Source organism: Elephantulus edwardii, unplaced genomic scaffold (assembly GCF_000299155.1).
Source record: "Elephantulus edwardii isolate Elephantulus edwardi_28Jun2011 unplaced genomic scaffold, EleEdw1.0 scaffold00082, whole genome shotgun sequence".
NCBI lineage: Eukaryota > Metazoa > Chordata > Mammalia > Macroscelidea > Macroscelididae > Elephantulus > Elephantulus edwardii.
The window spans coordinates 8,026,395-8,039,554 of NW_006399832.1; the positions used below are offsets into that span (position 1 = coordinate 8,026,395).

The 13,160-nt window shown below is 33.6% G+C and overlaps 1 protein-coding gene across 4 annotated transcripts in view; it reads right to left on the reverse strand.

Annotated features, from left to right (window-relative positions):
- Positions 1-13,160, reverse strand: part of SSBP2 (single-stranded DNA binding protein 2) — a 427,469-nt gene that overhangs the window by 31,583 nt on the left and 382,726 nt on the right. For all 4 annotated transcript variants that reach the window (XM_006889864.1, XM_006889861.1, XM_006889862.1 and 1 more), the window contains 4 exons: positions 12,026-12,080; positions 7,166-7,236; positions 4,796-4,874; positions 577-605 (listed from right to left, as the gene is read on the reverse strand). In XM_006889864.1, coding sequence (XP_006889926.1) covers positions 577-605; positions 4,796-4,874; positions 7,166-7,236; positions 12,026-12,080 — 234 coding nt within the window. The remainder of the gene's footprint in view (positions 1-576; positions 606-4,795; positions 4,875-7,165; positions 7,237-12,025; positions 12,081-13,160) is intronic.

Genomic DNA, 13,160 nt, shown 5'->3' on the forward strand with positions numbered 1-13,160 from the left:
AGAGGAAAAATAGGCTCATACTATTGGGAAGGCTCACACTTCTACTTGTTTTTATACCATTTCCCTCTAATTACATTTTTACTGCATTTTTGAAAATTAGAATAATGTTTGCGGTCATCAGCATTGCCTAATGAAGGCTTGAAAGGCTAGTGAGATGCATAAAGCAATGCCTTTATGAAACATTTTTTTTTCCAAATTCATTCCTTCTCATGTTGATCTAGACTTCTTTTCCTTTTACAAAGACCATCTAAACTGTATCACTTTGCTTTATGAAGACCTAACAGCACAGCATGACCAAATTGGTTACTACTTTAGTTTCAATGTTACAAAGTGACTCCTGGTAAATGAATCTGTATGCTTAAGAACATTCTTAAAAGACAGCTTGCTTTCATCCTTTGCCACGGAGGATATATTTAAGTGCTTTTAGTTTCAAATCAATTATATCTGGCTTTACATTTTCAAACTCTTATGTAAGAGAACAAGATTGAAAAGATGACTCTATAAACTTCATGAGAGTCTCTAATGCAATGAAATAGTCATGAGGAATAAGTAAGAGGAACAACATGAAGAACTCACCTTGGAAATACTGTCCATATCTCCTGAACCTGAAATAAAATAGAAAAAGACAGGATTTACTAGGTAATGATATAATTTATAAATGAAGTATTCCTTTAATTTAAAGAGGAGCCCTATCACTGAAGTTATTTTTAAAAATAATGCTCCCATAACACGTTAAAATAGAAATTGGACAGTTTTAACAATATTTTACAATATTTTAAGTATACTGTGCTACGTTGTTAGATGCCATTGAGTTGACTACAACTCACAGTAACTCTATGAGCAGCAGAGGAGAACTCTGTCACCGGGCCAGTCCATCTTGTTGAGGGTCTTCCTACAGAACCTCAACCTTTCCCAGCATGATGCCTTTATCCAAGGATTTGTGCCTACTGATAACATGTCCAAACGATGTAGGCTGAAGTTTCACCATCCTTGTCTTTAAGGAGCACCCTGCCTGTATTCTCTCCAAGAAAGATTTGCTATTGTTATTTTGCTATAACTACAAGAAAATAATGAGACAGAAGTAAATCCATTGCCATAAAATTGAGGTTGACTCAGAGTGACCTTCCTTGGGTTTCTGAAGTTACAGGGCAGACTGTCTATCTTTATAGGAGAGAAGACTCATTTTCCCCTGTGGAATGGATTTGAACCACTGAACTTTTAGTTAGCAGTGCAATATGTAATACACTAAACCACCAGGGCTCCTTAATTAAAATATAAGTATTCTTAATAATATTGCCAGTTTCACAACAGTAACTACATTCACAGAAATTAATAAAAAAGTCTTAAAAATATCACAATTGTAGCATTGTAGTTGTAAACTTTCATTAAAATTGATAAAAAATATAATCACATTACTAATTAATATGAATTTCTTTTCTTTTGATGGGTCTGAGAACCCAATGGAGGGTCAGCTTTGGGTTGGTTCTGACTCAATGACACACAACAATAACAACACGTAAGAAGTGGAAACATCCAACAGTTACTCCTTGGAAAAAAGATACGTGATCTCTTCCCATGTGATTTACAACTTCAGAAACCCCCTAGAGGGTGCCGTAGGGGGATGGAGAGAGAGAGACTGACTCAGAGTTGCTGTTTGATTCAGAGACTCTATTAACAGGAGATCTGAACCCCATCCTATTCTGTGCCATCCTCACACTTACTGACACATTAGAGCCCACTGAGACAGTCACTGTATCAATCCACCTGGTTTAACATCTTTCTCTCCTTGGCTGACCCTCTATCTTTGAAAGGTAGAGTATTCACACTCAATGTTGCTGTTAGTGTCAATTTCACAACACCCCACAGCCACCTATGAACAGGTCAGAACCTTGCTCTCACCACCTCTGAGCAATAGGAACCTATTGTCTCATATGCGAGTCACCGTGTCAATCCATCAATCCTTTCCTTTGCCAACACTGTACCTTTCCCACCATGGTGTTCCCCCCACCTCCGCAATGTACTCCTCCTGACAACATAATCAAAGTATGTGAGATGAAGTTTCACCACCTTCGCTTTTATGGAGCAGCATAGTTGGACTTTTTCAAAGAGAGATTTGTTTGTGCTTTTGGCAGTCCACAATTCAGTACTCTTCACCAATACCACAATTCAAAAGCACTGATTCACCTTCGATCTTCCTCATTTCTCCCTTAGTTTCACTTATCCAAATTTCAGATGCCTAAGAAGCAACCGGAAATGCCATGGCTTGGATCAGGTGCACCTAAGTCTTTTAACACGTTGCCGCAAATAATGTCAAATGAGTTTCTAAGCATGGTCGTCAATTTAAAAAGTGTGTGGCAACGTGTTAAACAAACATCCTTGCTTTTTAGCATTTTAAAGAGGCCTTTGACAGATTTTCCCAATATAACAGGTCTTTTGGTTTCTTGACTGCTGTTAGTATGGTCTTTGACTGTAGATCCAAGTAAAATAAAAGGGCTGACAACTTAATCTTTTCTCTATCTATCACGATGCTGCCTATTGGTTGGCTGGTAAAACCTTTGTTTTCTTGGTATTAAGATATAATCATCCAAAAAAAAGGATATAATCATCATAGTCAATAGTTCCAAATAAATTTAGAGTTTATTACAGCATGTTTAATTTATGAATAAATGAGTATAACAAACTGATAAAGAAGAAACTATGTGTGTGTAATCATGTACAAATGTAAACATGTGCTATAATATTCTTTATAGAAAATAATGAACCATATGTCAAACATATGTAAAACTATTCTACAAATTGTAGCCTAGTAATAATGTAACTGACTACCTTTTAGGATAAAATACGTTCAGTGAGTAATTTAAAAATAAAAACACTGGACAGTTAATTACATTGCAATAAACCAGAAAAGTAAAATTTGAACAAATCAAATTTTCAGGGATGATGGAAATATTTCTATGTATTGCTTTTTATGGTAGTATTAGCTGCATGTGACTACTTTATACTTGAAATGTGGCTAATGTAATGGAGAAAACTTATTTTAAATTTATTTAATTTTAGTAAAAATGTAATAGTTACCTACCCAAAGGCAATAGTAATAAGATAAACCCAGGCAAAATACGTACAAATCCTTAAAAGCACAAACGTTGTTTATTGCACTACAAGTAATTTCCTGATTTATTAAAGTTCTGTTGCTTGATAAAGTATCATAGGAGGGAACCAGCTTCAGGTAGAGAGACTCTCCTAGGTCAACCTATGTTATTCATGGCAGTTCTTTAATCTTGGCAAGTTATCACCTTTATCAGGAGGAAAAAAACGACAAAATCCTCAACCTCTACTGTCGACTTTTAAATATTGCAACAATGAAATTACTAACAACAAAACAAAATTTAAAAACCTGTTGCTGTCATGTCATTTTTGACTCATAATGATCAAGCCTACAGGTAGGGCAGAATGTCTCCAGTTGGCTTTCCTGGGCTGCAATCTCTACTAAAGCAGACTGTCACATCCTTTTCCTGGGGAGTGACTGATAAGCTTTAATTAATGGACCATAAGTGCTCCTTAAAAAAAACAAACAAAAAACAAAAAAAAAACCACAAAAAAACCCCAAACCCATAAAATAAATGCTTTCTTTTTTTTCTTTCAGTCTGCTTAACAGTATTTTAGTAAATTCTGCATCGTCTTGCTCTATTCTGCAACTGGAAATGTTTTGTTCTCCTTGCAGATATTTGGCTCATATTAAATGAAATAGGCTTTCAACCACAGAAGTCATATACTTCTTCCTTGCTTCCTTCCTTCCTTCTTTCTTTACTTTTCTCTTCTCTTCTCTTCCTTTCCTTTCTTTCTGACCTGCTCATTTCTTCTTCTGTAATAGGTCTCAAGTGTTGTACATCTGTCCATGTCAAATTGGGTAGGGTGTGAGATTCAAGGAATTTGTTTCATTTGAGTATAGCTTAATATTCTAGTATAATTGATTTATTTCAACTGTTCTATTATAATGTTACCTCTATCATTTTTAACTCAAGTTATTTGTTATTATTCAAGTTATTATTTCATTCAAGTCTTTTTTTTGGTTTTATTTGTTAGCTTATTCGTGTGCAGTAAATAGGCAGGCTCTCTTTCCTTGGAGAAGGATGTCGTGCTTGGGAGAATAGAGCGACAGCGCAGGAGAGGAAGACCCTCGATAAGATGGATTGATTCAGTCACTGGGGTAAGGGAGTAGGTGTGTCAGAGACAATGAGACTGGCACAGGGTAGAGCAGAGTTTAGGGCTGTTGTATATAAGGTCACTATGAGTTGCAGGCAACTCAGCAGCACATAACAACAACAAAAACAAACTTTTACTTAAAGAGAGATAACCATTAAAATAAAAAAAATAATATTAAGACATTTTTTACAAGAATTAAAGTCCCTCTGAGAGTGTGTCCTTGAACCTCTAGAGACAGAAAAACCTAGTAGAAGGACTATAGTCTTCAAGACCAGGAATGCATGACACAGGTGTAAAGCAGAAATGTTTCCTTTACCTTAAACCACTGTCCAGTTTCAGAAAAGTTAAATACCTGTGCATATAAGATAGGCTAAAACAATAGTCATATTTATGATTTTAATAATCTCCATTAATCTTAACCAATACACTAGAAATAAATCTATTTATCTGAGGTAAAAATGGAAGCATTTAAAAATGTCATGCTGTGCTCTGTGTGTGTGTGTGTGTGTGTGTGTGTGTATATATATATAAACTTATGAAGAATTAAATTTGTTTTTCATTCATCACTCAAATTTAAATAGAACATCCTTACCTAAAGAGCCATTCATGTGATGTGACTCCATTCCTGCTAATCCACCCATTGGACCATCTGACCCAGGGCCCATTGGAAACTATTTTTAAAAAAATAAAGAGAATGATTGTGAATACATCAAAAACAATGGTTTGTCTCAGTATTACTGAGTACACTTAACAATTATTATTATGATATTTCCACAATTTATTTTTACTTTCAATCTACGGAATTTTTTCCTAGATTTCTTTCCACCCTTCTAGATTCTCTGGATTAAACTGCTTCCCTCATTTCATCTTCTTTCTCAATACTGCAGTTTTCTGTTAATATTCATTCATATCCACATTTTTCTTCTTCAGATATTCTTCACCATATCACCCATCTATTCCAATGCTGCCGACAGATTTAGCTAATACAAACCGAAGATGGACTTGAGAAGCAATTAAAGGCTTACTAAAAACAATGATTTAATATTACTATGCCAATATTAACATTATTGTGAACAGATAATGTGTCTTTGATCACATAGATTATCATAAATAATTTCATTTTATAGTTAAATACATTTAGCTTCCTGGGGACAGCTGAATTTATAATTTTTCTTGGAATTCTCAATTATGTTAATTTAATGCCAATCAGATATTATTCAGAAGTTACGCTAAAACTTTGAAAGAGGTAAGATTCTACTTTTTAGAAATTGAAATCTTTATATTAAATAAATGCTGAGTATAAAATAGACATGACTAGACAGACTGTGGTAGAACCAATGATCCTGGACAGCCCATGGGATATTCACTCCCTACAATACTTCCGGGGAAACCTCACGTCTTCTTTGAAGACAAGTTACCACTTTATTTTTAAAGTGAAGGTAATTGCCTGAAAACACTTGCTTTATACAATTTCCATTCCAGTTACTTCTCTTCTGTGTCTTATTATACAGAATGTTGAATGTGGTATGTGCATGCATGGTATAAATATAAATGCGTGGTGATCACTAATAATACAGGCTTTTAGGGAAACCCAAAATTTCCCCAGAAGAAAACTCTCTACCACCATCTCTCTGTGGAAATAAGATGCCTTTCCATCATTATGGACATACAAACAAAACTTGGGAAATTTCTCAAGAGAGTTACATTTTGTTGCCAAAAATTTATTATCTAGAAGCTTTCTATTTGATATTCAGTAAACAACTTGAAACATATATGCTTTGTTAAAGAGATTATTAATCTTGAAACAATTTTCATTACTTGGTTTTTGTCAGAGCATAGATTAGGTTAGAGTTAAGAAATAGTACTAAGAGGTTCAAGAAATCTTGGTTTGACCCTTTTTTCTGTGTCTTCTCCACAAAAGGTGTTTTAAAAGACACTAATTCCAAGGAATTAAATCCACCAGCTGCTCCATGGGAGAATGATGGGCAATCTTCTCTTGTGAAATTTACTGACTCTGAAAAACTGTTGGAGTGCCAGCTATGGGTTGGTTCCAACTTAATGGCACACAACAACAATGGCTACTATTTACTGTTTCCTTTTGTTTTGTCTTTAATTGCAGAAACAATTATAATTATTTCATTGCTGGTTTATTTTAGGTATACTTATGACAATTCTACGTATTTGGATTTTTCTTTAAGGTAACATATTCCAACGTACAGACATGGTTTTCTTTTATTATCTATAAGATGTGAATATCTTGGTTGCAGTGGGTGTGACAGGTCTAAAATATTTCATTAATATATTTTATTAAGAAAACGACAAAGTCTTTTTCTATATTTAAACCACAGGTGATTTCCAAGTAAGTAAAAAGAAACTCGACGGCACTTAACAACAACAGTTTCTTAAACTTATTATTAGGACACAAAATTACAGTGGACTATGTCAAATAAAATTTGTTGTTGTATACTGTCGAATCAGAACCGACTCAGAGCTAACCCGCCAGTGAGTTTTCAGAGGCAGTAAATCTTCCCATGGGGGAAGAGACTGCCTATCTTTCTCCTCTGAACTGCATGCGTTTGGGCTGACAGCTCAACTCCTCACCACTAAGCCGCCAGAGATCCCTTAGTGATACGAAAAATGAAATTAACCTAAATATTTTACTGAATATTTTTTTAAAAGTACTAATAATTGCTTTCTTTGGCAAAATAAATCTAGGAATATTCTGTAGTTGATTAGTCTGAGTTTTACAGTTATATTCGTAAATTATAAACATTTCATTATAAATAATAAAATTTTGCTATATATTACATTTTTCCAGCTCATAGCATAAACTCATTTTTTTGTGACAATCAATAATATCCTGGAAAAGAAAATATACATGTTAGATAACGAACTAGATAGAGAATTTATTTAGCATATTAAAATCTTCCAAACTCTTTTTCAAAGAAAAAGTCATATTTACATTGGGTCTGTTAGGTCCAGGAGGTACTGCATTCATTAAAGTATACATATTATCTCCAGAGTTGGTTGAATCTAAAACAAAACAGTGTTGCATTAATACATTTATTATCTACACCCAAGCCATCACACAATATTATCTAAAGGACATGATCTTTACTAAGGTTCAGAAACAAATATTTAAGTAGTCTTTTTCTGATTCTATAATTATCATCCTGAGGTTATAAATTAGATATTTGATAAGAAGAATAATCACCTGACTAATTCCTGTAAAAGTGAACATCACTTGAAAATTTTTAAAATTTATAGCAACAAACTTCATTACAACAGGAATACTTTAATTCCCTTCTTAAGAAATGGCACAAGCAAGGGATAACGTATTAAGGAGAACTTTTAAAAAATTCAGTTTCAGTAGCTTTGGATTTCTCATTATTTCCTTAGGTTTTCTACACATCAATTTTAAAAAGTTTATTTAGCTAATAATTAGCAAAAGCTAATGGCATTATCTGACTTAATTCAAACAGAAAGATTGTAATAAGACTATACAATTACAATGAACAATTATCCTGCTTGAGGTAAACCTAGATTGCCTAGCACACCTGTGATAATTTAAAAATTAATGTGATTCCTGATTTATTATATCAAGAATAAATGTAGAGCATATAAATGCATGCAGCATTTTAATATTTCATATCTATTAGCTAATTCTCAATAAATCCCTAACCACATCTCTGTAAAATCTGGAATGAAAGCTGAATAGTTTGAGGAAAATACTTTTATAAGTCATAGGCTTCTATATTTACAATTATTAAGTTATTGAAAATATAGTAAATTATGGTATCTATGTTTAAATTTGTTTCACAAAGTTTGCACCAAGCATGCAGAAGGAAGACTATTTGCTTTGTCACTGCAGTAACCGGACAGTGAAGGAGGGAGGGGAAATGACTTTTTCTCATGTGTGACTGCTTACCAGAAACCACTCCCTCTGCTATACGTGGTATACACTTAAAGTTTATAACAATAAACTTCATTATGAAGGAAGTGGTTTACATGAAAACATGCAATTTATAGGTTATTTAAATCAAGTGATCTGCAAATCTGAGTATTATTTTACATTTAAATTAATATATCATACTGTTTACTGAAATGTTCACCATCAGTTAAGTCTATTTATACTAATTAAGGTCTGCAACTAATTTGAGGGACTAATTCTTCAACCCTCTGGACACTAAACTTTGTGATCTAGGAATTTGCCTCTTCCATCATGTATCTTTTAAAGCTCTTTTTTGTTTTGTTCTTTCTTCATCCAAATATGTTCTGCCTTACCTCCTAAATTCTAATCACTATCCAAGATAAATTTCAAATGCTACCTCTTGCATAAACTTTTGTCTCTTTCTCCCCTCAACCTTTCCAAGTGCATGAGTCCCCCCTCACCTCACTCCCTCCTCGTTTTCAAAATTGCCCTGCATTAAGGTTACTATTTTATTTGTTTAATTTTCCCTTCTTTGCTTGCAAATAGGTTATACATAAGTTTGCCAGAAGTATATCAGTCTATGACCTAAAAGAATTATAGGTTAACTCTGATTTAGCTGATGAATTAGTCTCTGTCACCAAAAAAATTTTACCTTTCAGAAAAGCTCAGATTGTTTTTTAAATGTAAAGTTTCATAAAACAGGTTTTAAATTTTATTTGTTTTACTTCTAGTGAAAGGAAAATTATCTGTATATTTAATATGTGGAAAGAAAAAGACATTTTATCATTTTTAAAGCAAATAAAGACTGTATCATTGATCTGAAAAACAAAATCAAACACTAAACAAAATTTTAAAAACAAAACAAACAAACAAACAAAAAATCAAGTATGACTGATGTATCGATGAAAAATCTTCTAGGTCATATGGTGGCATTAGTCCTTAGCAAGCTGAGCTGTTAACCTAAAGGCGTTGCTTCCCTGGTGGTTCAAATCTGCCATAAGTTCTGCAGGAGAAAGATGGGCAATCTTCTTCCATGCAATGGAGAGGCTTGGAAAACTCACTGCAAGGTCAGTGATGACTTGGTTCCAACCTGAACGCAATGATTTTCAGCTTTTAAGGTTGTTTTGGGGTGTTTTTTTGGTATTTTTTTAAAATGTACTGAAAACATTCACAATAGACTTTCAGGGGTGAGGAAGTGTGATTGGTTTTATATATGAGAAGTGACTGTGACAAAGTATTAGTACATGATAGAACATGTTAAGAAGGCTTGGAAGATATTTTGGTCCAATTTTGGTTTGAAAAGATGGAATCATTAGATCCCCTACAATATTTAAGTGTAGGTCCAAATGTTCTTTTTTTTTTTTAATCCAAATGTTCTTAATCTCAGAGTGAATGAAAAGCATTTATTCACTGCATGCTAACTTTATAAACTATAAAACATAAAAATGCTATGGTGTTTAAGAGGAACAGTTCTGCTCCATTCCCAATGAAGATGCTCTGAGGTCGGAATACTACAAAATATTTGCTGCTGTTGGGGACTGTCGAGTTGACCCATCGCTGCTCTCCAGTGGGTTTTCAGAGGCAGCAAATCTCATGCAGCTAGTCAAGCTGCATGTGCCTCTGGGATTGCAGCGCAGTTCCTGACTACCAGACCACCAGAACCACAGATATTTTATAACTAGCTGCTCTGCTGGAACAAGGTGTGGCAGGATGGATCTATAAAGACGCACAAATGGAAACTCTATGGGGTAGTTCTCCATCTTAAAGGATCATTATTGAGTCAAAACTGATAGCAAGGCAGAAGACTGGTGGATATATTCCAAGGCTTTTGTGAAGCAAAGTAAACTTGAGTATGAACTATGAAATTTGATTTTTTTTTCCTAAGTTTGAATTGTTCAAACTAAAAATTTGTTATTTATTGGCACAGGGGATCTCTGGTTGTGTGGCCCACAGTGACAAAGGCTGGAGACATCTGGCTGTCTGAATCCACCAGAGGCTCTGCAGGATCAAGTGAGCAAACTCCTCCCAGTTTTACACACTGCTGCGGAAACCCGTGGAAGGGTCCCTGTGATGTGGAACTGAGTCAATGACAACGAGCTCTGTTTGAGTTACTGGCATAACTGATAATACTTACTGCCAAGCTTCTCTATCATACATTTCAAAAAATCAACAGCACAAATGGCTCTGACAGTAAAATATAATTATTTGTCTAATTCCAAAAGCAACTTTACTTTTATATAAAACTTTTTAAATTAAGCAAAAATAAAGTGAATAAAATAAAAAATTTGATCAATTTAATTATCTAAAAAGTTACTAGTATTAAGTTTAGCCTACATACTTGATTTTTAGTTTCTAAGTTTTTATGTTCTTTGTATTTTAAAGTTATTGTTATATAATATTGAGTTGTAAGCACTCTTTCTATCATGGATCAACTTGGGAAGAATCAAGATAAAGACAGCATGGCTATTGCTGTGAGCAAATAGTAATCTGTATTATACATCTGTTTAAAGGGAAGGAGTGAAGGGGTATGGACGAAGGAAATCACTAGGACTGCAGATATTAGTGTGGGGAAGAGGGAGTGAGGAACTAGGTAAAGTGCAATGTGGACTTAAGGAGACAGGGAGACAAAAGTAATAGATCAACAATAATTAGATAAACCAAAATGTACAGAAGTGATTGACGAAAACAAAATGTGTTTGAATGAAACAATGCACATAAAATGACTTTATAAAAGTGATGGTATAAATAAAGAATACATTTTAAAAATTCCTTAAAAATGATAATGACTTTATCAATTGCAATGCATGAGTTACTAATCATAATAATTTTAATTAATTTAATAAGTCTACTGTAATTGAATTAGGTATGAAGGTTGTTATCTACTCTTTTACTGTTGAATATAATGAGTGTCATCCTTCTGCATAAATATTGGGATGTATCTCCAATCATATGTAGTGGCAGGATTACAGGGTCAACTAATTAGACAAAGAAGTTTTCATGGATTCTAATACATACTGTTTGGCTAGTGTCTAGAGAAGCTGTGGTAACGCAAACTTCCACTACGAGCTCACACTCAAAATCGCTGCCACTGGGTTGGTTGTACATTGTTTCCCAGAGCATAACTCACCACAGAAGGAGTTTATTTAAAATAATGATATAAAACAATTAGGGAGCCCTTAAGGGATGGTATGTGGGGAGCTGCACTGCTAACCCTAAAATGGCACCTGGCTGGTGGTTCGAATCCTCCAGCTGCTCCACAGGAGAAAGATAGGCAATCTCCTTCCGTGTAATTTAGAGGCTCTGAAAACTGGCTAGAGCTCAGCTGTGAGTCAGTTCTAACCCAGCGGCAATGAAATGACTTTTGACTTTAGACTAAAACCCCCCTTTTTCTCATTTTACATTATATTAAAAGATTAGCTAATAAATACCTATAGATATATAGAGGAAATAAGCCTCACAAGTTGCATTTCTTTATCTTAGACGACAGATGTGACAGCTTTTGATTTGCTATTTTAAATCAAATGGACCAGGCATTTCACCTTCTGCTCATGTTTAATCTTTCTGCTGTAAAATTTGGATATACTCATCAGCTTCTTAGTCTCAAAAAGTCTTGTAGTCTGAATTACTGATCAATAGTGTAAGTTACTGGGAAATTGATACAAATCAATGTAGTATTCGTCTTAAATACAGGTTTCATACAAGAATTTTGTATAGTGTAAAAGCAAGTGGACAACAGTTCTTAAAGAACTTCTTCCTGTTGGCTACCTCTAGTCTACTTCTTTAACCACCATGAGATAATGAATACTATCAACCTTCTTTCAAATCCAACTCTGCCTTTCGTGATTTTATTCTAATAATCAAATGCCTACATGACCAGTGAGATTACAATACCTGCTGGGCTAGGCATGATGGGTGTTCCTGGTGGCCCTCCACCTCCTGGAGGACCCTAAACAATTATACGAAATTTCAGTATAAATAAAGCATTTCATTAAACAACGTAATAAAAAAGGTTATAATTATCAAATTTGAAAATAACAGGCAAAACATATTTTCTCCACAATTAATTTTCTTTGAATACACAATCATTTTAGTATTATGCAAAACATAATTTATCTTAAGTTTGTTGAGACTGTTTTGACAAGTTTCCCAAAACAATGAGACTGTAACACTAATTTATTAATCATGACTTAATCACATCAGATATAATGAGGTTAAGGAGAACTATTTAATAGAGCCTTTATAAGTCTATAAAAAAGAATTCAAATGTGATTTAGTTTACTGTAGTTTTCTTACTTTTTTTAATCACTGGTTTAAAAAAATTTAAAAAAACCAACAAAACAAACCTAAAACATAACCCTAAAATAATATTATCTTGGAGATTAATATTTTAAAAACTACATTTCAATGGCCCTTGTTACTTCTGACTACGAGTATCAACTGCAACACCTTTGAAATGCTATCACATCAATTAGAAACGAGAGGTGATGTTGACTGATGTTAAAGTTTGCTCAGGCAGCAGCTACACAACCCAACTGTAATGGAAATGAGGCAATTCTAAAGTAAATTCAATTATTGTCAACATCACAATGGATAATTCAGGCAATACTATTTAGAATCTAAATTATTCAGGTGCTCTACGTACAGTGATCAAATTAATTATTAAATGGCAACAATTGTGCCTTATTCTGACTGTAAAGACATAACTTACCAATTATTTCAAATAGTACACACACTTGCTACTTCAATGAACAAGCTGGATTTTCTTACAAACAAGTGTCTCTTATTTCATAAAAATAATTATCATGCCTACTCTTAAGTAACTTTAATGTTTTTTTAAGGGTTAAAAACAAGACTTTCATTTTTTTCACAGAAGATATGAAAAGAATATAGAATTTCTTAGTGTGTATATTTTAAACAAATACTGAAATTACAACAATAATAACACTATGGTGATAAAACACTTTCAACCGAAAATATTCACTTATGTTTTAAGCACTCCTTTATTTCCTATTCCATTTTGTTACAA